This window comes from Pseudopodoces humilis, chromosome 1 (assembly GCF_049639895.1).
Source record: "Pseudopodoces humilis isolate 2021_Gansu_Grassland_sample_001 chromosome 1, ASM4963989v1, whole genome shotgun sequence".
Classification (NCBI taxonomy): Eukaryota; Metazoa; Chordata; class Aves; order Passeriformes; family Paridae; genus Pseudopodoces; species Pseudopodoces humilis.
Window position 1 is genome coordinate 72,051,083 of NC_142200.1, and position 21,444 is coordinate 72,072,526.

Sequence of the window (21,444 nt, forward strand, 5' to 3'; positions counted from 1 at the left end):
CAGGTGCAGTTTCACATGATCTTAGCAAGCACAAGGCCTAACTTTTCCCAGGGCCTACTTTTAACACTTTTCCCAGGCATGCCAAGCCTAACTTTCTTTCTAACTCCCTGAATTTTCTATAATTTTAAAATCTTTTACTATCATTCCCCCCTTTGAAAACATTTTCACTTCATTATAATACAAATGTTTTCACTAGATACAGTCCTTTGTTTCTGAGTTTATACTTGATGTTCTTTGAATCCTTGATTGATGTAAACATTGTCCTGGATGTTGTCATGAACTGGAGAAACAGAAGATGGTGGGGGTGGATCTCGTGTCAGTGCTTTTATTCTTTTCCAGTTCCAGGACATTTTCTTCTGTATTTCTCCCTTTAAGATGACATAAATTAACCAAATTACTAAGAATATGTTGGGGGTTAAGTGTCCTTTTTTTAGTTCTTGCTTGCCTGTGGAATTTTTACCCATTAGTTGTGGGTAAAGCCTAACTGCGGGTACTTGGTGGGGGCTTGACAAAAGACAAAAAGTTCTTTCAGGCCCAGGGGGAGAAGGGGGCAGGAAAAGGGGAAGGTGGGGACAGTTTGGTGGGCTTCTTCAGCTTTGGAAAAGAACACTTTGGGCGCAGAGCTGTTGTGGTGGGGAGAAGGGAATTTTGCCATCACCCAGACGGAGCTGCTGCTTTTTCTTCTTCTTCTTCTTCCCTCTTCGTTGGTGGCCTCACACCCCCTGTCCTGCCGGGACGTGTGGCCGTGCCAGCCACCACTGCGGAGCTGCTGATACACCTCAGCCACCGGCCCAGGATCTCAGCTCATCCCTGCTCTTCAGCTGAGTGTTCCTCAGAGCCCTGCAGGAGCATCAAGACTGGCCACTTGTGGGGGTTTGCGAAGCAAAACCTCTCCTCCATCCCTTCCCATCTCAGCCGAGAAGGCTGTCATGGGGTCCCTGGTTCTGTTTTCTTGCTAATGCTGTAGTTATTATTTGTTTGCCTTGTTATAAATATTAGTAAAGAACTGTTATTCCTATCCCCAGATCTCTGCCTGAGAACCCCTTTCAGGATTATCATAATTCGGAGGGAGGGGGTCTGCATTTTTCATTCCAAGGAAGGCTCCTGCCCTCCCTAGCAGACACCTGTCTCCCAAAACTGAGACAGATTTCAACGCCCAATATGCGGCCTGAGGGCACTGAGAGAAAAAGGGCAAAAAAGGAGTACCAGTTCTTAAATTACCTAACTTTTGTGTGCTGGATTTAGAAACCTTGTTAGGTAGAACCATGTTGTTTAGCTTACCCAGATTCGGGTGGCATGTGATCACAGCTATATTTCTCCCATTTGCTACACCTTACCTAAATATGGGTCCTAAAACTAAGGCTACTGTGGCTATTATCCAGTTCGTTTTGTGGGTTGATAAGGTGAGGAATTCATGGATGTTTAACTTCCTCTGGAAGGCGAGCTCATGGATTCAAAACTATCACACACTAACTGGATGGTTTTGGGGTTTCTTTAATAATGGTACCTACTGGGAGAAAATGACAGCTGAGGAAATTTTCTCCCAACCTTTCAACCAGTTCTTTGGGCCTACCCCACCAGTTTTCAAAAGGTTAAAATCTTCTCTGGATGCTAATGACATCATACAGTGGCTGGTGTTGCTGATAGGTCTGTTCTACTTAGCATTCAGAGACAAAGGGAAATTGACTGAGATAAGCACCCTGACACCTACCCCAGAGACTGGGGATGCTGCCCCAGAACCTGACACAGCCCCAGAGACTAGTCATGCTGCCCCAGAACCTGACACAACCCCAGAGACTGGGGATGCTGCCCCAGAACCTGACACAACCCCAGAGACTGGGGATGCTGCCCCAGAACCTGACCCTGCCCCACAGCCCACCTCAGAAATGAGCCACCCAGAGTGGGTGGGGGTTCTGGTGAGGGAGATACATGAGATGAGCCAGATGCTAGAGTGCATTTCCTCAGCTGCTGGGAAGCCCTCCCCCTGCCTTGAAGAGGGAGAGTCTGATGGTGCTGCAGTGGAACCCACAGACGTTACAACCGTCCAGGTTCCAGCTGAACCACAAGGGCAGTCACAGCCAGCAGCAGTTACCCCTGTGGAAATGAGCAAGTCTAAGATGAAATCACAGCACCCTGTTGATAAGGATAAGAGAGGAGGGTTTGTCCACAGAGAATGGAAGAGCACTATCATAGAAGGGGCTGGAAAACCATTGAGGAAGGGATCCAATGGCTGAGAGAACTGGCGGTATTAGAGGTCCTTTTTGGGAGGGGTGGACAGCATGATAATGACCCTGACAAAGTCAGGTGCACTGGGCAGATGTTGTGGAATCTGGCAAATCTAGGGCCACGTGACTACACCACCTTCACTGCAACAATTAATGCCAACAACAACCGAGAGACAGTGGGGTCTGTCGACACCAGGCTTAGAAATTTCTACAGTATGGTCCATAGTCCACAGCAGGCTTGGGTTTCTGCTGTGATTAAGGAACTCAAAGAAGAGATGAGGGAAATGAAGGAAGAGATGAGGAAGAGCAGTTCCCATATGGCACCAGTGCGAGTCACAAGCCCAAAACTCCAAGCCCAATGTCTCCCAGCCAGAGGGAGAGGGTACACCCCACGAGCTGAGCTGTGGTTCTTTCTACGTGACCATGGGGAAGACATGGGAAAGTGGGATGGGAAACCCACTTCTGCCCTGGCAGCACGAGTGTGTCAACTCAGGGAGGGAACCATTAACCAGAAAGGTTCCACTAAAGTGAAAGTAGCCTCAACCTCCTGTGACCGAACTGCCAGATATTACAGAAAAGAGGATGATCCCCTTGAAGGAACCTCTAGCATATATGCCCAGGGAGGAGAGGATGACCACTGCTAGAGGGGCCCTGCCTCTAGCCAGGAAGAGGCACAGGAAAACCGGGTCTTTTGGACGGTGTGGATCCGATGGCCTGGCACATCAGAGCCACAAAAATACGAAGCTTTAGTTGATACTGGTGCACAGTGTACCCTAATGCCATCAGGACATGTGGGGGCAGAACCTGTTTCCATTGCTGGGGTGACAGGGGGATCACAGCAATTGACTCTGTTGGAAGCTGAGGTAAGCCTGACTGGGAAGGAGTGGCAGAAACATCCCATTGTGACTGGCCCAGAGGCCCCGTGTATTCTGGGCATAGACTTCCTTCAGAATGGCTATTACAAAAACCCAAAGGGACTCAGGTGGGCTTTTGGAATAGCTGCTGTGGAGGCAGAGGACATTAAGCAATTGAACACCTTGCCTGGACTATCAGAGAACCCATCTACAGTAGGACTCCTGAAACTGGAAGAACAGCAAGTACCAATTGCCACCTCGACGGTGCACTGCTGGCAGTATCAGACAAATTGAGATGCCGTGATCCCCATCCACAAGATGATCCGAGAACTAGAGAGTCAAAGAGTGGTCAGCAAAACCCACTCACCCTTCAATAGCCCCATTTGGCCTGTGCGCAAGTCTGACAGAGAATGGAGACTGACTGTAGACTATTGAGCATTGAATGAAGTGATTCCACCTCTGAGCGCTGCTGTGCCAGACATGCTGTAGCTCCAGTACGAGCTGGAGTCCAAGGCAGCAAAGTGGTACGCCACTATTGACATTGCTAATGCATTTTTCTCCATTCCCCTGGCAGCAGAATGCAGGCCTCAGTTTGCCTTCACGTGGAGGGGAGTGCAGTACACTTGGAACTGAGAGAACTTCCAGGGGTGGAAGCGCATCCCCACCATCTGCCATGGACTGATCCAGGCTGCCCTGGAAAAGGGTGAGGCTCCAGAACATCTGCAGTACATTGACGACATCATTGTGTGGGGGAACACGGCAGTGGAAGTATTTGAGAAAAAAGAAAAGATCATCCAGATTCTGCTAGAAGCCAGCTTTGCCATCAAGAAGAACAAAGTCAAAGGACCTGCTCGAGAGATCCAGTTCCTGGGAGTAAAGTGGCAAGATGGACGGCGTCAGATTCCCACTGAGGTCATCAATAAGATCACTGCAATGTCTCCACCCACCAGCAAGAAGGAAACACAAGCTTTCCTAGGTGCCATAGGTTTTTGGAAGATGCACATTCCTGAGTACAGCCAGATCGTGAGCCCTCTCTACCTGGTTACCCGAGAAAAGAATGATTTCCACTGGGGCCCTGAACAGCAACAAGCCCTTGCCCAAATCAAGCAGGAGATCGCTCATGCAGTAGCCCTTGGCCCAGTCAGGACAGGACCAGATGTGAAGAATGTGCTCTACTCTGCAGCCGGGAACAATGGCTTGTCCTGGAGCCTTTGGCAGAAAGTGCCTGGAGAGACTCGAAGCTGACCACTGGGATTCTGGAGCCAGAGGTTCAGAGGGTCCGAAGCCAACTACACTCCCACAGAGAAGGAAATCTTAGCTGCCTATGAAAAAGTCCAAGCTGCCTCAGAGGTGATTGGTACAGAAGCACAACTCCTCCTGGCACCCCAACTACTGGTGCTGGAGTAGATGTTCAAAAGAAAGGTGCCTGGTACCCACCATGCCACTGACGCTACATAAAGCAAGTAGATTGCCCTCATCACGCAGCGCGCCAGTATTGGAAACCCAAATCACCCTGAGATTTTGGAAATAGTTAAAAACTGGCCAGAAAGTAATAACTTTGATCTCACTGACGAAGAGGAGCAGGAACAAGTAACATGGGCTGCAGAAGCTCCACTGTACAACCAACTGCCAGCAGAAAAAACATGCTATGCTCTGTTCACTGATGGTTCCTGTCACATTGTAGGGATGAACCGGAAGTGGAAAGCAGCCATATGGAGCCCCACACGACAGGTCGCAGAAGCTACTGAAGGAGAAGGTGGATCAAGCCAACTTGCTGAACTCAAAGCTGTTCAACTAGCCCTGGACATTGCTGAAAGAGAGAAGTGGCTGAAGCTCTACCTTTACACTGATTCATGGATGGTAGCCAATGCTCTGTGGGGATGGCTGGAAAGGTGGAAAAGGGCCAATTGGCAGCATAGGGGAAAACCAATCTGGGCTGCTGATGAGTGGAAAGACAGAGTAGAGAAACTGTCTGTGAGGGTCTATCATGTAGATGCCCATGTCCCCAGGAGTAGGGCTAATGAAGAGCACTGAAACAATGAACAGGTAGATCAGGCTGCAAAGATAGAGGTGTCAAAGATAGACTTAGATTGGCAACACAAGGGAGAGTTGTTCCTAGCTCAATGGGCCCATGACACCTCAGGTCATCAGGGTAGGAGATGCCACCTATAAGTGGTGGACCGAGAGGTGGACCTATCCATAGACAGTATTTCCCAGGTTATCCATGACTGTGAGATGTGTGCCATGATCAAGCAGGCCAAGCGTCTGAAGCTGCTATGATATGGTGGGCGATGGTCCAAATATAGGTATGGGGAAGCCTGGCAGATTGACTACATCACACTGCCCCAAACCCGCCAAGGCAAGCACTATGTGCTTGCAATGGTAGAAGCCACCACTGGATAGTTAGAAACCTACCCTGTGCCTCATGCTACAGCCTGTAACACCATCCTGGGACTTGAAAAGCAGGTCCTTTGGAGGCATGGCACCCCTGAGAAGATTAAATCAGACAATGAGACTCATTTCAAGAACATCCTTATAAACACCTGGGCTAGGGAACATGGCATTGAGTGGGTAGACCATATCCTTTATCATGCACCAGCAGCTGGGAAAGTTGAATGGTGCAATGGCCTGCTTAAAACCAGCTTAAAGGCACTGGGTGGGGGGACTTTCAAGAACTGAGAGATAAACCTAGATAAACATAGTTAGTGAACACCCGAGGTTCCACTAACCAAGCAGGCCCTGTCCAATCTAAGCCCTTTAAAACAACAGATGGAGATAAGGTTCCAGTAGTACATATGAGAAATATGCTGAGAAAAACGGTTTAGGTTAATTCTACCTCCAGAAAAGACAATCCCATCTGTGGGGTTGTCTTTGCTCAGGGACTGGGTTGCACTTAGTGAGTAATGCAAAAAGATGGAGAGACCCGGTACATACCTCAAGGGCACTTTGTTTTAGAGTGAACTGCCCATGACACTGTGCTTGTATATGTATCAGCATGCACATATATATATAAAGTAGTGTGTGTGTTTGTGTATACTTTAAAAGTTTAATATTTGATGTAACATTTTAGTATAAGAAAAAATTCAGAGTGGATAATGTTGAGGGTTAGGTGTCCTTTTCTTTAGTTCTGGCTTGTCTGTGGAATTTTTATCCATTAGTTGAGGGAAAAACCTAACTGCGAGTACTTGGTGAGTGCTTGAGAAACACAAAGAGTCCGTCTGGGCCCAGGGGAGAAGGGGCAGGAAAAGGGGAAGGTGGGGACAGTTTGGCGGGCTTCTTCAGCTTTGGAAAAGAACACTTTGAGCGCAGAGCTGTTGCGGTAGAGAGAAGAGAATTTTGCCAGACGGCAAATCACCCAGACAGAGCTGCTGCTTCTTCTCCTTCTTCCCTCTTTGTTGGTGGCCTCGCATCCCCTGTCCTGCCGGGATGTGTGGCAGTGCCAAGCACTGCCACGAAGATGCTGATACACCTCAGCCACCAGCCCAGGATCTCAGCTCATCCCTGCTGCTCCTGAGTGTTCCTCAGAGGCCTGCAGGAGCACCAAGACTGGCCACCTGCGGGGGTTTGTGAAGCAAAGCCTCTCCTCCATCCCTTCCCATCTCAGCCGAGAAGGCTGTCACAAGGTCCCTGGTTCTGTTTTCTTGCTAATGCTGTAGTTATTGTTGTTTGTTTACCTTGTTATAAATATTGGTAAAGAACTGTTATTCCTTTCCCCAGATCTCTGGGGAAATGCCTGAAAGCCCCTTAATTTCAGGATTACCATAATTCGGAGGGAGGAGGTCTACATTTTTCATTCCAAAGGAGGCTTCTGCCCTCCCTAGCAGACACCTGTCTCCCAAAACCGAGATACTTGGGTAAAATCAGTGCAAACAATAGAACTATGTAAGTTTAATAATTAATATATGAGTTATATAACAATAGAGTATAAAAACATGTTCAAAACCAAGTTGGGTCAGATTTGGGTATGTGCACCTCTGACACCCAGAGCTCTTTAACAAAGTACCTTCATATAATCATTCCATGGTTATGAGTTCCTGAATGCTAACATCACTACAAAAAAAAAAAGGAGGGGGGAAAGAACAAAGAAAACATTTTTAATTATGACCCTGACCTTTTACTACTTATAAACAAATTAAATTCTACAGTATTTCAGGAAAGCATTAGTCATTCAGCAATGTAACACCTTTTTTTGCTAAAATCTGGCAGGGCAAGTAAAAAATAACACAACTCCCAAAAGGCAAATGATTCTACTAGAAGATACAAAGATAAAATATAGGTTTTTCTGTGTACCTAAATTACTTTAGTGTTGAACAGCATGTGTAGCTTGTTTCCTCCTTTTGGCTTCAGAACTACATTATAATATGATTATGGTAATTCTCTTTCCTGGTTTTCAGAAGAACCCATTTTTTGTTTTGAAGTATCATATCAACAAAATCATAATACATTACTATAGCAATTCGAAGTTGCTGCGGCGACAGAAAGGCCGGAGCGCCGCGACTTCTCTAGAGAAGCAGCCCTGAAAAGGGCTGGGCCGAAGCGCATGTATGCAGCTTCGGGCAGGCGAGTGATTCCAGCTCGGCTCGGCTCAGCGGTGGCGGGCAGGCGGTACGGGAAGAAGGGACGAGAAAGCTGGTCCAGCGTTCCGCTAAGCACAAACCTTTATTCAGGCAGAGCTTTGGCGAAGGGAGCCAGCAACAGCTAATCTCTCGAACAGGGGAAAACCCAGAATATTTATGGAGGAGGAGAGGGGCGGGGGGAGACCGGAATACCTGTATCGGGGTGGGACGGCAGGGGGGAACACCAATGGAGTGCAACAGTTTAACATAGCTAACTCAAAGATCACTGGGAGTGATACTTTGTCTCTCTCTGAGTGAAAGGTGTCTTGCCTCCAGGGGAGAGCCAGGATCCTGGAGCCAGCGGGTTCCGGCCCCCACAAGAAGTGTATCAATATAATCCAGACAGTGATAACTAGTCGCAGTAAAGTACTGAATCTTGAAAACCATCAAATGAACACAGTTGTCCTAGTTTAGGGCAAATTAGGGAGGAAAACTCCAAATGGGGATTTCCCCAGGGAAATGCCCCCTCCCCACCAACTGGTCCAGGAAAGGAAAAAAAAAAAATTCCTTGGAGAGAAATGGAAAAAGCTGTTTATTTAACAGAAATTGAATAATATTAAATAATAAAACCTCTCACTGTTTGATGGGATGGCAAGTCTAGGAAGAAAAGTCCTTTTCATGTGGTGTAGCTCGGCTCGCTCAGGTTCTTATCAGTCCTTTCAGCGCTGGAAAAGTGCCAAGGCCCAGGCCCCGGTGGGCCACAGGCGTGAGCTCCTGGGATCTGGCTGGGTGTTCAGTCCAGAGCAGGCTTGCACAGATCCAAGAAAAGGAAAAAAAAACAAAGGTCCAGGGAACTCCTCTGCCTCAGCTAGCTAAAGCTAACTAAAAAGCCAGAGAGAAGCTCTGTCCCGCTGTCTGTCCGTGCTGCAGACACCACAGTCCAGGAGCGGGATGTGTGGGAGTGATGTTTTTCTTTAACACAAACTGCGCGCTTCTTCTTCCCCCGGCTCTTGCTCTCAAAGCCAGCCTTAAAGGTGCAGAACTTAATATATAACATAAACCAGACGACTGGGGATACCAGTATCATAAAGTCACCCCAGGACAATAGTAAATGATAGAAAAGGACAATATGTCAACAAAATTATTTCCCAGTCCTCCTGTGTAAATTAGGACATTTTTCTTTCCATTTCACACTTAAGCCATGGAAACAGGAAATACAGCACATTTCCTTATATCATAAGGAATCCCAAACCTTCAGACTACTGCCTAATTCAGTGTAGGCCCCCAAAAGTAAATAGTCAGAGCAAGAAACAGCTCTCTGCTTTACTTTAAAATAATCATAAATCTCTCTTTGCCTGGAGGACAGCAGTACTTTAGTAGTCCTAAAGCTCAGGTCATCAAATCATTAATTCTACTGTGTCCTCCTCAAGAAGTACTCCTGGAGCAATAGGTAGCAACTAGGAAGAGCACATCCCAAAACCTTTACCACAGACAAAAATGTGAAATACAGTTTTCCTTTTTAACAGGCTAAATGTTAATGCAATAGAAAAATATATAGTCAAATACAGGAGAGAAGTATATAATTGCTTCATTCCCTACAAGCTAAATTTAATGAATACAGATTGTAGAAACCTGGGTCAGAGCACTGCACTGCAGATGACAACACAATTCAACAGATCAAAATACTTTTCCCTCCTCTTTTCCTTTATGATCATTCAGGGAAGAACTTTGCTTAATTAGCTAATTTCTCCTTTGTTAGTGTCTTCATCAGAAATAATTTCAGATTTACTTTGTCTGAGGTTCTAGTTTTATGGCCCTGGGATATTAAATTCAGGCATTTTAGATAAGCCACTCTATCCCTGTCCTGTCACTCTATCTCTGTGTAACAATCATAACACTTAAATCATTATAGAAAGAATTTAGTGCAGTTTTACAAGATACTTCATGCATTCTTGCAGCAAAAGACTGTCAGACAGTTTACCAGACACTGGTGTTCTTCAGTACACAGTCTCCATGTTCACAGTTGTGCCTTTCTATGCAAGGCTGAAATCACCTCTCCTTTGTGCACTACACACCCATTTTCCCCTTTCTTGTCCTGCTTTGTGTACATTTTCAGGACAAAACCATGCTCCATTTCAAATCTTCATTGTAGGTTTATGTATTAACTTCTTCCTCTTCCTGTCCCCTCACATCAAAAACCAAAAAGCATGGGTAGATGCATCATTGTAAACTACACATCCCAAATAGCACCCAACTTTTCTTCAAGCCAGATTCTACAGATGTTGTGGTTTTAAAGCAATAACTAAAAAAAACTAGAAAACTTTCTTATTTCTTGCTGTGAGATGTGGATTAGAACAAGAGTAAAACAGGCTTAAAACTTAAAAGGAATAAAGAAAGTTTATTAACAAAACTACAAGAATAAGAACACTAGAATAAAACTTCCAGAAAACCCTTTTTTCTCCCACTACCCAACCATTCTTTTGTTTACATGACAACATAGAGACAAAAAACTTTGGAACTTTGGTGTTTAAACAGTCCCCAATTCCTGTTAGAATATTTTCATCAGTCTTTGTAGAGAAACAGAAGTCTTCTTCTGCTAATCTATGGAGTTTCTCACAAGAAAACTATTTGTTATAGCTTTCTATTTTTCTGATGCCAGCTGCCCAGAAATCTGTCATCAGATTTTCTCCTCCCATTTCACATCACTCTGAGGTGTGTTATGGGTCATGAGTCTAGGGATGTCATTTTTAAGGATGAGTTATTCAAAGGCAAAAGTTCTCTTCATCTGTCTCTGTGAGCTTCCCTGGAAAACAGAAGTTTTCTCATTGCCTCTCAAGGCCCCAAATCTTCAACTATTACTTCTCCCCTTCTGTTCCAGCACTTCACTGTATCAAAATTATTCCACCTTTTGCTCAAAATCCAAACTTTGAACACTCCATTCCTCCCCATATACTCTGTCATGAACTAAAGGAGTTTTTTCAGAACACTATTTGTTATGAACGCACACAAGAGAGTGATATGGTAAAAAAATTTTATTAATTACAGCAAGCAAGCAATAAGCAAAAATCAGCGCTGGGCGGCAGGGGAGTCTCTACTCCTTCGGCTGCCGCACGTCCGATTTCCGTGTCTTCCTTTTTAAGTGGTCTGACTTCCGGGTTACGTGTCCTTTCTCGGGTGTCTCTGTGCATGTGCCTCCGGTCACTGGTGGTCGCTTTTTGCCTTCTGGTGGTCGTAGGATGAAGATCAGGAGTCTTCCTCTTTTGACCTTTCCTCACTGTTCTCCTTTTAAGGCTTATCTGAGTGGCTTAACTTTCTGGAATTCAAGAGAGCTTGCAAGGCTGTTCTCATAATTATACAGACGTCAGCAGCAGCCTTCAACCTCATCTCTATTACACAAAGCATAGTTTTGCAAAGCATCGTATCTTGCATGTTTAGGCGAACTAAAGGGTCTCTATTTACCACACTATTGTCCATCTCCATAGCTTTAACAGAAAAATATTTCAGCTTAATTAAAGCATCTCCTTATTCTCTACCTCTTCTGAAGCTTAATTATTTTCTTCACTGTCTCTGATAGTTTATAAAGTCTCTTTACATGTTGATTACTCTCTTTTTCTTTCTCTGGAAAAAAGGATTAATCTGCAAGTCTCATCTAGGTAATGAAAAGGTTAAAATCTTGCCCAGGTTTTGTAGATGGTTCTCTGATCTCTGCCGGAGTAGCAGCTGGAGTTGTCTGTGATGGAAGATTCTTCATGGCTGCTCTGGAGAGTGTGGTCACTGTCTCAGCCCGCCGCAGGTCAAGAGCTTTTTTCTTTCTTTACTCAGCAGTCTCTGGTGAATTCAGTCACAGCAAAAACTGCAGCCGAGCCAGGGACCGGCCTGGCCCGGCCAGAGCCCAGGGCAAGCCCCGCAGGCCCCATCTCCCGGCTGGGAGCCGTGGCAGGCCCAGCCCAGCCCCCGCCCGGGCTGCATGGCCTGGGCAGGGGACGGGAAGCCAGCTAAAGCTCAGTTACCTTTCACAGCCAGGGAACAAAGAGACAAAGAAATTCCCAGGCTTAGGTCTTAAGGTGGTGTTCACAGGTTGATCTCACTTTTCAATGGTTAAAACTGCTGTCAATTCTTAGAAATGGCCAGGTGTTGGCCAGCAGTTTTAACTTCCTAAGGTGTTTCTCTTTGTTTTCTTAAATGCCAATCTATCACAACAGACCAGCCTAATTTGCTTTTTCATATTGAAGTTTTCCACTTCTATAAAAAACTTTTGTAATTTTGACTAACTACATATTCTGCTTTCAGCTGGGAGTTAATTTTCTTCTTGATAGCTGGTACAGCACTGTGCTTTGGATTTAGAACAGACTAAAGCTGATAACACACTGATGGTTTTACTTGATGCTGAACAGTACTTAATCCAAGCCTTTTCAATTTCTCATGCTCTGCCAACAAGGAGGTATGCAAGATGCCAGGAGGAAGCATGGCCAGGACAGCTGAGCTCAAGTGGCCAAAGGGACATTCCACACCATAGAACATCATGTCCAGTATATAAATTGGAGAGTTGACAAGGAGGGACCAGTTGCTGCTATGGGATGGAGTGGGCATCCATCAGTGGGTGGTGAGCAAGGGTACAGTGCATCACTCAGCTTTCTTGGGTTTTACTCCTCTCTTGTTGTTATTATTAGTAGTAAATTTATTTCAATTATTAAATTATTCCTATCTCAATCCATGGTCATGGGTATGACCTTTTTTTTCAGTTTTCTTTCCCATGCTACTGGGGGAGTATGGGTGAGTGAACATCTGTGTGGTACTTCACTGCTAGATGGGGTTAAACCAGGACACTGTATTAAGTCATTTAACTACACCTTTTCAGTAACCTTTGTGTGCTTTCAGACAACCACTGTACTTCAGTTTTTATAGTGAATACACATCTTCATATGCCAGGACTCTCTCCACATTAATCTTATCTTCAACAGGTCCAGTCAAAGACAAAAATTTCTGTAAGAAACCAAATTAGATGTTTAAGATTCTGTCTCTGGTGTAATTTCCAAGTTTTTTGTTTCATATCTTCTAGAATGTTTCAAATCATAGGCCCACACAGTGTCTATTCCCTCTCCAGCAGTATGATCCGGAATCCAGCAAGGGAAAGGGAAGCGACAGGCAATGACTCTGGCATGGCATTCAAGTTCTTCTTCCAGCTTCTTCTCCAGCTGTGGCATCTGTTGAGTTACAAGAAGAACCTCTCAGAAACAGTAACAAACAGGAGCATTCTCTCTAGAATCTAATTCAGGTGTTCAAGAGAAATCCAAGATTTCAGCAATTTCTTTTGAAAAATCTTAGGAAAGTAACCATGACACGTATTTTGGCTTTGATGCCTTGACAAAGAATATCTAAAATCAGAAAATGGTTATTGTGCCCCAATTGGTGAGATCAAGGGAATCATAACTTTAAGATCCAAAAATTAAATCAAAACCTAAAAATTATCCCTTAAATTAAAAAAAACACAACAAAACAAACACAAAAACAAACCAATTAAAACTGCAGGGAAAAGACTTTGTATTTCCAATTCACAATTCTCTTCAGTGGGATTCTCCTCTGAGGGAATCAAAGTTCAGCCCCTGGAATTTATGCTAATTATGATACCCCAAGGTTCATGAGCTTGTGTGATACCCAAAGGCCATCACTGCTCAAAATTTACAGTCTAACCCCAAGATTGATCCTGGGACACTCAAAACATCACACAGAAAACAACCCAAAGCAAACATTCTGCTGTCACTCTATGGTAAAACACTGTTATGTTAATTAATATTGAAACTGAGCTCAAATAAGTCAATATAAAATTATATATTAACATATATGCATGTGAATCCCTTCAGCAGCATTCCATGAAACAGAATGTAGAATCATGAAATGGTTTGGATTGTAAGGGACTTTTAAAGGTAATCTAGCTGAACACCCCTGCCATAGGCTGGGACATCTTCAACTAGATCAGGTTGCTCAGAGCCCCATCCAGTCCCCATCTACTGCCTCTCTGGGCAACCCATTCCAGTGTTCCATCCCATTCATAAATTTTTTCTTACTTATATTTAATATGAATCTGCCCTCATTTAGTTTAAAACTATTACTCCTTGTCCTGTCCCTACACACCCTACTAAAAAGGCCACAATAAAGTCTCCCCAGTGTCAAGGCTTCTCCAGGCTGAATAACCCAAATTCTCTCAGCCTGTCTTCATAGGAAAGGGACTCCTCTGAACCCAGTCCAACAGATCTACATCTATCTTGTGCTGGGGTGCCCAGAGATGGATGCAGCACTCCAAATAGGATCCCACCAGTAGGGCAGAATTCCCTCCCTCCCTTGCTGGCCACGCTGCTTTGGATGCAGCCCAGGACATGTTTGGTTTTTTGGGCTGTGTGTGCACATGGCTGGGTCATGTCCAGTCTCTCATCCCCCAGCACCCCAAGCCCTTCTGGTCAGGGCTGCTTTAGATCTGTTCATCCCCCAGCCTGGTACTTGGGATTACCCTGACCCAGGTGCAGCACCTTGCATTTGGTCTTGTTGAACCTCATAATATTCCCATGGGCCCATTTCTTGTCCAGCTCCCCTCTGGATAGCATCCTGTCCTTCAGGCATGTCAACTGCACCACTCAACTTGGTGTCATCTGCAAACTCTTCTTAGAGTGCACTCAGTCCCACTGTTTTATACCATTGATGAAGATATTAAGCAGGACTGCTCCTAATACAGACCCCTAAAGGACACCAATTGTACTTGATCTTCATCTGGACATTGAAACATTGACCATTACACTCTGAGTGGAGTTATCCAGAAAATTCCTTATCCACTGAACAGCCCATCCACCAAATCCATCTCTCCCCAGTTTAGAGAGCAGACTTCTGAGGGGAACCATCTCACATACCACTAAGCAACTCTCTTTGGCTGAACATCTGCAGCCCAGCTTTCCTCTGTTCACAGAAACTGAGAGGATATGAAAGTCAGGGGAAGCATCACTAGTTTTCTAGAACAGAGCAACACCCTGACCAGTCAGATGCTCTTTTTCTAGTAAGTGCTTTGCAAATTGTGCCGTGGATTAAGTGAGAAATGAACTAACACATGCAGACTTAAATTTATTTTCCATCCCAGATAGTGATTATGTTCTAGGAAAAAAAAAAAAGAAACCTAACAGATTTAGCCACTTTTGTCCTTTGGAAAAGGTTGATGGTGTATTTAAGCACATCAGCAGTCCATATCCATTTGGAGGTCCTTTTATTCTTACATATTGTATCTATCCGAATGAGTAATTTTAAGGGCAAACTCTACAGGCTACTTCTGTAACATGTAAAATACTATTTACTTTGGTTATCATGATGTAATGGTTAAAAAAAATTAAAAAAACTTAAAGGGCAATAGTTATTTACAAATATAGCTGAATTTAAATCAGAGACAAAAATACATAAAATTTCACAAAAAAGATAAAAAAACCAAAACCCAAAAGAATATTATTAGAAAATAAGATTGACTAAAGAAAAGGTATTTCCAAAGGCTTCAAAGAGCTTCCACTATCACGTACATGCAGGGTGTGCCTTTGATGTAATATCCTATTATAGCTACGTTTAAGCTAACAACGCAGTATCTTAAGAAAATTACAGCCATAGATCAAATGTACCAAGGAGTTACCTCCAAGTATTTTTAAGGCTCTGATTTCATCCACACTGCAAATGCTTTTAAACATTATTGCTGCCTTAAACACCTAGAAAAATAAGCCTACTAGCATCTTAAACAAACTGGAAAAATAAACCCACTTTGTTATTTAAAACTGAGTTGAAACACCAGAAAAACTTTTGTTACAGAAAATATATAGACATGGACTAATTTTTAGGAGTAATTATGAAAATTAGTGACACTGCATGTCCATATTGGCACAAATCAGAAAACATCATTAATAGTTCAGCCAAGTTTAGCCAAAAATAATAATATCCTTGAACCAGTCAAACTAGATTTTAAGCTAAATATATCAGTTACATTAGGTGTTACAATCATACTGTATTTTATGTGAAGCCAGGGTTTAGTGGAATTTTTTGGTGTGTCAACATAGATATATAGTTTTGTAAACCTTTTGTACAGTATATAATCAGTTAAAATAAACAGGAGCTGCAAACATGATCACCTGGCAAGAATTCCATCATCCTACCCTGAACAAGTTAAGTATCTGTCTGCAATAACTTTGAAACAAACACATCTTCACCCCAGATGTTTGCAAGAACAAGACAGGTCTTAGTCTTCCCTGAAGATCAGTGAATTCAGGTTTTTAAAGCTAATCTTGGATATGAAATAAAAGCACTGTGCAAAAGCATCAAATCAGACCAGCACTACTAAAAAAGCTAAAGTGATCTACTGTTCCTCAGTAAAAAAGAAATGCATTAAGGTTTCTAGAAAATTAATTTAGTGATTCAGGAGGCTGAGCATTAACAACTTCCAAAGTAAATTTAAAGGGCAAACAAATGCTCCCTGAGGTTCATATGTTTGCATCTGTTGCATTTATGGCAGGACTTTTGCTGAAAGGAATTTAACCTACTATTTACTGGATCTACAAAAGTTATTCTGAGCCCTATACCTACCCTTTCTATCACAGCTATTACTAATGTATCCCGCTTTATTACATTTAAAAGTTAACTCAGTATTTCTGCTGGGTTTACTCACATTTTCCCAGGGCATTTGTTTATTCCTAGTTTACTGAGCTAGCTTTCCTCACCAGCACTTTTCCCCTTGGTGCAATGGCAGAATTCCTGACTGAAAAATCCAAACATTTCCAATGCTCCCTGCCGGAACTCAGGCAAGGGAGCACATAACACCCAGGGCTGGCAACATGAGGAAAATCATGGTGCTCACTAATATCCCACCCATAACTACTTTAGTTTCCAATATGAGTTATAATTGAAATCTGAAGTAGAGATTTACTTCTGGTGCCATTGAAAAAACAAACAAGCAAACAAAAAAGCACAGAATAGGAAGGTTTATTATGCTTCCTGTTACTGCTGCAGAAATGTTTCTAGTGTATGCTGTATAGTATGGCATCACATAAAGCTCTTCACTCACTTCATCTCACCTCAGTAAAGGAACAAGCAATCCAGAAGCACAGGATGACAGAATTGGTTTGTTCAGCCTGGAAAACAGAAGGCTTCAGGAGGATCTAACTGCAGCCTCCCAGTACCTGAAGGGAGCCTACAAGATGGAGATGGTCCTTCTACAAGCACATGTAGCAACAGTATAAGGGGGAAGGCCTTCAAACTGAAAGTTTGAACTGAGAGTAGGTTTAGATTGAGTATTAGGAAGAAATTCTTCACATGAGGGTGGGTGAGGCAATCAAACAGGTTGCTCGGAGAAGTTGTAGATGCCCCAGCCATGGAATTGCTCAAACCAGGTTGGATGGAGCTCTGAGGAGCCTGATCTAGTCAGAAGTGTCCCTTCTCACAGCAGGGGAGTTGGAACTAGAGGTTGCATGGAGACCTCATAGCAACCTTCCAATATCAGAAGGGAGCCTACAGGAAAACTGGAGAGGGTCTCTTCATCAAGAATTGAAGAGATAGGACAAGGGAGAATTGATAAAAATTGTAAGGGGAAATTTAGGCTAAACATTAGGAAGAAATTCTTTACTGTGAGGGTGGTGAGACACTGGGACAGGTTGCCCAGGGAGGCTCTGGGCAGCGTTCAAAGCCAGTTTGGATAAGGCCTTGAGCAACCTGGTCTAGTGTGAGGTATCCCATGCACATGGGGGTTGGGACTTGATAATGTTTAAGGTCCCTTCCAACTCCTAATATTTTATGATTCTATGATTATTATACCTTTGACCACCTGCAGGTTGATTCATTTTGCAGATTAATGTATTAATGCTGTGTGCCTTGGCATTAAAATAATTAAATTTTGTAACAAATAATTAAACAGTATAATGAATAAACCACAACAATATAATAAAAGTAAAAAGTAAGCTTACCATTTGAGGTACTCCAAAAACAACAACATTTCTATAATGGGAAAAAGAAACCTGAAATAAAATTTGAGCATAAATCTTATTGAAAATGGCATTTATAGTTAGAGAAACTCTCACCATTCTTTTCTCCTAATCCCTCTAGCTGCAGTTCTTTCAACAGGGATTTAAACCAAAAATATGTAAGGAGATCCCTTACCAACTTTTCATCACAAGAATTTCCACATAAAGAAAACTTCATACTGTTGAACAGCAACAAACTTCTACTGTCTGGCCAAGAATATGGAATAGCAATTATAGAAGTACAGAAAGCATTAATTTAGAAAATACCTGTGTGACTTTACTAATAACTAAAGGGTTATTTTCACAACTCCTGTATATGATAAAATAACGTATGCTTTAGATTTGCCCCTTCTTTTGTTAAATGTTAGCTAGCTATAAAAACTTTCTAGGCATTCTTATGACTGAGTTCTTCTGTTCAGTGCCATGAAGTTCTCCTATGCTCCTCTCTGAACACGTACACCCCTACAGGCAAAAAAAACCCTCACACATAATTCATCAGGCCCAGGCTTGCTCAAGGAGCCTTTACTTATAAAGGAAGCACTTGAATAAAGCACAAAAGCAGCAGAACAGCATACACCAGATTCCCAGCACAGGTATTTTGCTCAAAGCCAATATAGCATCTTGTGGTCAGACAGCATTTCAGCTCCTTCAGGAAAGTATTTCCAAACTTATAAAATCTCTCAATCATCCCAGATTCATTCTTATATCATTCACTACCTACCTTCCATAAATCTGAAATATAAAATTTGGTGTTCTGATGTACCCCATCTCTCCAGGCACGATATCTGGAGTACCAGACTAGCCAGGGATTCAATTCATAACCGACAGCCTGGAATCCCTTTTTTGCAGCTGCTATCACCTACGAGAAAGAAAATAAATCTTCACTTAGAAACATATATGTCTATTCACCTAAACAGGAGCACACAGTTTTATTTAAAATATAAATCAAAGAGCACTTTTCTAAGTCATCTTGGTTTTAATGCCCAACAGATTACTACATAGTGAACAAAAACTCAAAACTACATTTTACTATTATTACTAGTCCAACTGAAATATAGTCAGGCAAACAAAATTAAAACAAACAAAATTAAAACAGGGCAAAGCTGTGGGACTGCAGTACATCTATGATTTACATAAAAGTTGAATTTAACACATTAATGACACTGTCTTAGAATTAGAGTACCAACATTGATCCCTGAGAGAACAGTGAAACTTGCAAGCAAAAACACTCAAAATTAGACCACTTATTTGAAAAGCAGTGAGGGATAGGCACTTGAGCAGCCCCTGAATCAGAGACAAAATAACATACCAATAGAAAGAGTCTGAAAGTAATCTGTTGATCTACATTTTAAAAAATTAAAAATGCATTGATTTCTAGAATAAAGGTTTAAAACATAATTTAAACAGTTACTGCCAACTTCTAATCAGGAATTGCCTGATGAACTATTAATTACAAAACAAGCTAGGTAAAATCAGGAAGTACACATTTCTTAACAGAACTTCTCAAACCGCCTTACCTAAACTGTATATTTTACACTGTTAAAATAATGCATCTTCCATCACATACAGAGCACTTGCAAATTCACCAAAAGAATATGACATTTTTACCACACTTGGAAATGTAAGTATCTTCATATTTATCCACCGATTATACCCGAGTAATTGCTAAATAATTAAAAGCATCTGAACTGACTTTTTTCAGGACAGATGCATCAAGGAAACACCAAGTGCTCAATTTTAGGCACCTAGATTTCCAAATAATCTTCAGTCTCCATTTAGGTACCTATATAATATACAAAATAATGACACAGCACCTATTAAAATTAGATAGCTCGGATGAGAGTCAGCAGCCATAATGATGAACAGAGAGAGCATCAGACACTGCAGTTCTCTCATGCCTAAGTTTTTTGGTCTTTTTCCTATGCAGGTACAATTCAAGCAATCTTCACAGATTTGGGGTTCCAAATCAATTTTTTTTTACATGGACAAATAGTTGACCCATTCACATAAAACATGGACAAAGACAGCATTCAAGAACTTGCATGTTTCCATCAAAAACCACCATCCTGTTGCTAAATTTGACTTGAAGCAGATAGTTATGAAAAAGCACACAGAACATCACAGCAACAAAAGAAAAATCAAACCACATCATTCTCCACAATATCCTCATCACATTTCACAAACTGGGGCTGAAGCAATACTCTGGAAACACAGTATCACCTTTTCTTTCATGATTCTCACCATTTCTCTTGGTGCTTATTCTAGTTTCACCACATGGATTTGGAAGTAGCAAAGCCAGCATTGCACAAAGATGTGAAGACTACAGTTCTAACCACACCAGGATTTTTATTTTTATAATCCATCGCTCATTGTCTGTTTCTTTTTGCACTTCTATCATCTTTATACATTAAGAATCTCACAGCCTCACTTGCTGCAGCTACACACCTTTGTGGAATCACAGCTATTTGTCAATCAGTACCAAGATTCTGATTGCATCTTTTCAAGTGAATGCACTGTGATTCCCTCCAGTCATCACAATGACATTTTGTCCACTACCTTGGTCAAGCTACAGGTAAGACTGCAGCAAAAACTATTTATTACTCATCAAAACTTTGAATGTAAACTTTCTCAGCTTTGATCCTTTTCATAAGACTCTGACACAACCATCGGATGCCAAAGACAAGACATTTTTAAGTGTGAGAAAATGCAGCCCCAGCATTTTCGCACTTTTTAAAGAGGTGATCTAAAGAGAAGGCAACATCCACAACTTACAACGCGGCCATCTCCGCTACCAATGTCAACTAGGGAGCCATTTCTGTTTTCCAACATTTTCAGCACATTCTGGATCTGAGAGGCGGTTGCAGGAACGAAGGGCAGGCACACCTTCCTCAGGGCCGGGGTCACGAAGGGGGTGGCCACAGCATAGAGGGCCACCAAGGTCCCTCCCACACCGGCCGTGACCAGCAGCCCCCAGCTGCTTCTCCGAGAGCCCCTCTCGCCCTCCTCCTGCGGGACCTCTTTCGCTAGCGCCTGGGACATCGCGCCCGGGGACGGACAGAGACTGTTTTCGGTCACTTGAAACAAGTCAGTATCTTGTAGCAAAGAGCAAGCACGTAAGAGAGTTAAAAAAAAATACCGTATACCACCACTTCAGCCGATCCCAGAGAAATGGTACAGCAGCTAAAAAGCTGAGGCACGATGGGGCAGAAATACGGTTTCTATTTAAACACCTGGCCCTCCACATGCGGGAGGGGAGCAGCGCGCCCCAAATCAGTTCAAGAGCGGCGCAAGCAAGGACCTCCCCGCCACAGACCCCCCGTGACTTCGCCATGGGGACACATCCAGGAGTTACCGTTACTCTTCTGCGGACAAACTTTTTCCTGGGACACAGGGACATTCGCCACCACACACCCCAACTCGCCAACGCGCAACCCAGAGTTATGCTCAGCCTGCAAAATTTGTAGGGAAGGGCAGTACCACTTTACTATGAAGGGGTGGGGGACCGAAACCTTTCCGAAGGCGCTCCGGTGAGAAGCACCGAGCACGCTTTTTCCACCGAGTGTCTGTCTTCCCTCCTCTGCCCTCACGTAACCCGGCGCAGCACGCTACCACCTCGCCCAGCGCCCGTACTCCGCTCCGTCCAGTACTTTCTCCTTCCTTCCCGCCCCGCCCCCGTGAGCCGGGGGGTGCGGCCGCGAGCGCCGCATTCCTTCCCCAGCGCCGGGCGGCTTCCAGAAGGCTCTTCTGGGGGCGCTACAAAGGTCCCGCCCGCGAAATTAGG

The 21,444-nt window shown here is 43.4% G+C and overlaps 1 protein-coding gene across 4 annotated transcripts; it reads right to left on the reverse strand.

Annotated features, from left to right (window-relative positions):
• Positions 1-10,652: 10,652 nt before the first annotated feature.
• Positions 10,653-21,432, reverse strand: ATPSCKMT (ATP synthase c subunit lysine N-methyltransferase). 4 transcript variants are annotated; one of them, XM_088053578.1, is made up of 6 exons: positions 21,173-21,432; positions 20,436-20,755; positions 18,385-18,522; positions 17,607-17,657; positions 12,720-12,839; positions 10,653-12,618 (listed from the first exon to the last, which is right to left on the reverse strand). In XM_088053578.1, exons 2-6 carry the CDS (start codon positions 20,700-20,702, stop codon positions 12,535-12,537), a joined length of 660 nt encoding a protein of 219 aa, XP_087909704.1. In that variant the 5' UTR covers positions 20,703-20,755; positions 21,173-21,432; the 3' UTR covers positions 10,653-12,534. The 4 variants fall into 4 exon arrangements, with proteins under 4 accessions (XP_087909704.1, XP_014115835.1, XP_014115834.1 ...); XM_014260360.2 differs by having other exon boundaries at positions 21,141-21,432; XM_014260359.2 differs by having other exon boundaries at positions 21,016-21,432.
• Positions 21,433-21,444: the final 12 nt, after the last annotated feature.

Excerpts from the sequence above, each read along its gene's own strand:
- ATPSCKMT (XM_088053578.1), bottom strand. The coding sequence starts at position 20,702 with ATGTCCCAGGCGCTAGCGAAAGAGGTCCCGCAGGAGGAGGGCGAGAGG. Across the intron at positions 18,523-20,435 it reads GTAGCGGAGATGGCCGCGTT|GTGATAGCAGCTGCAAAAAA; the intron begins GTAAGTTGTGGA and ends TCTTTCTCGTAG. Across the intron at positions 12,619-12,719 it reads CTGGAGAGGGAATAGACACT|AAATTTTTGTCTTTGACTGG; the intron begins GTGTGGGCCTAT and ends GGTTTCTTACAG.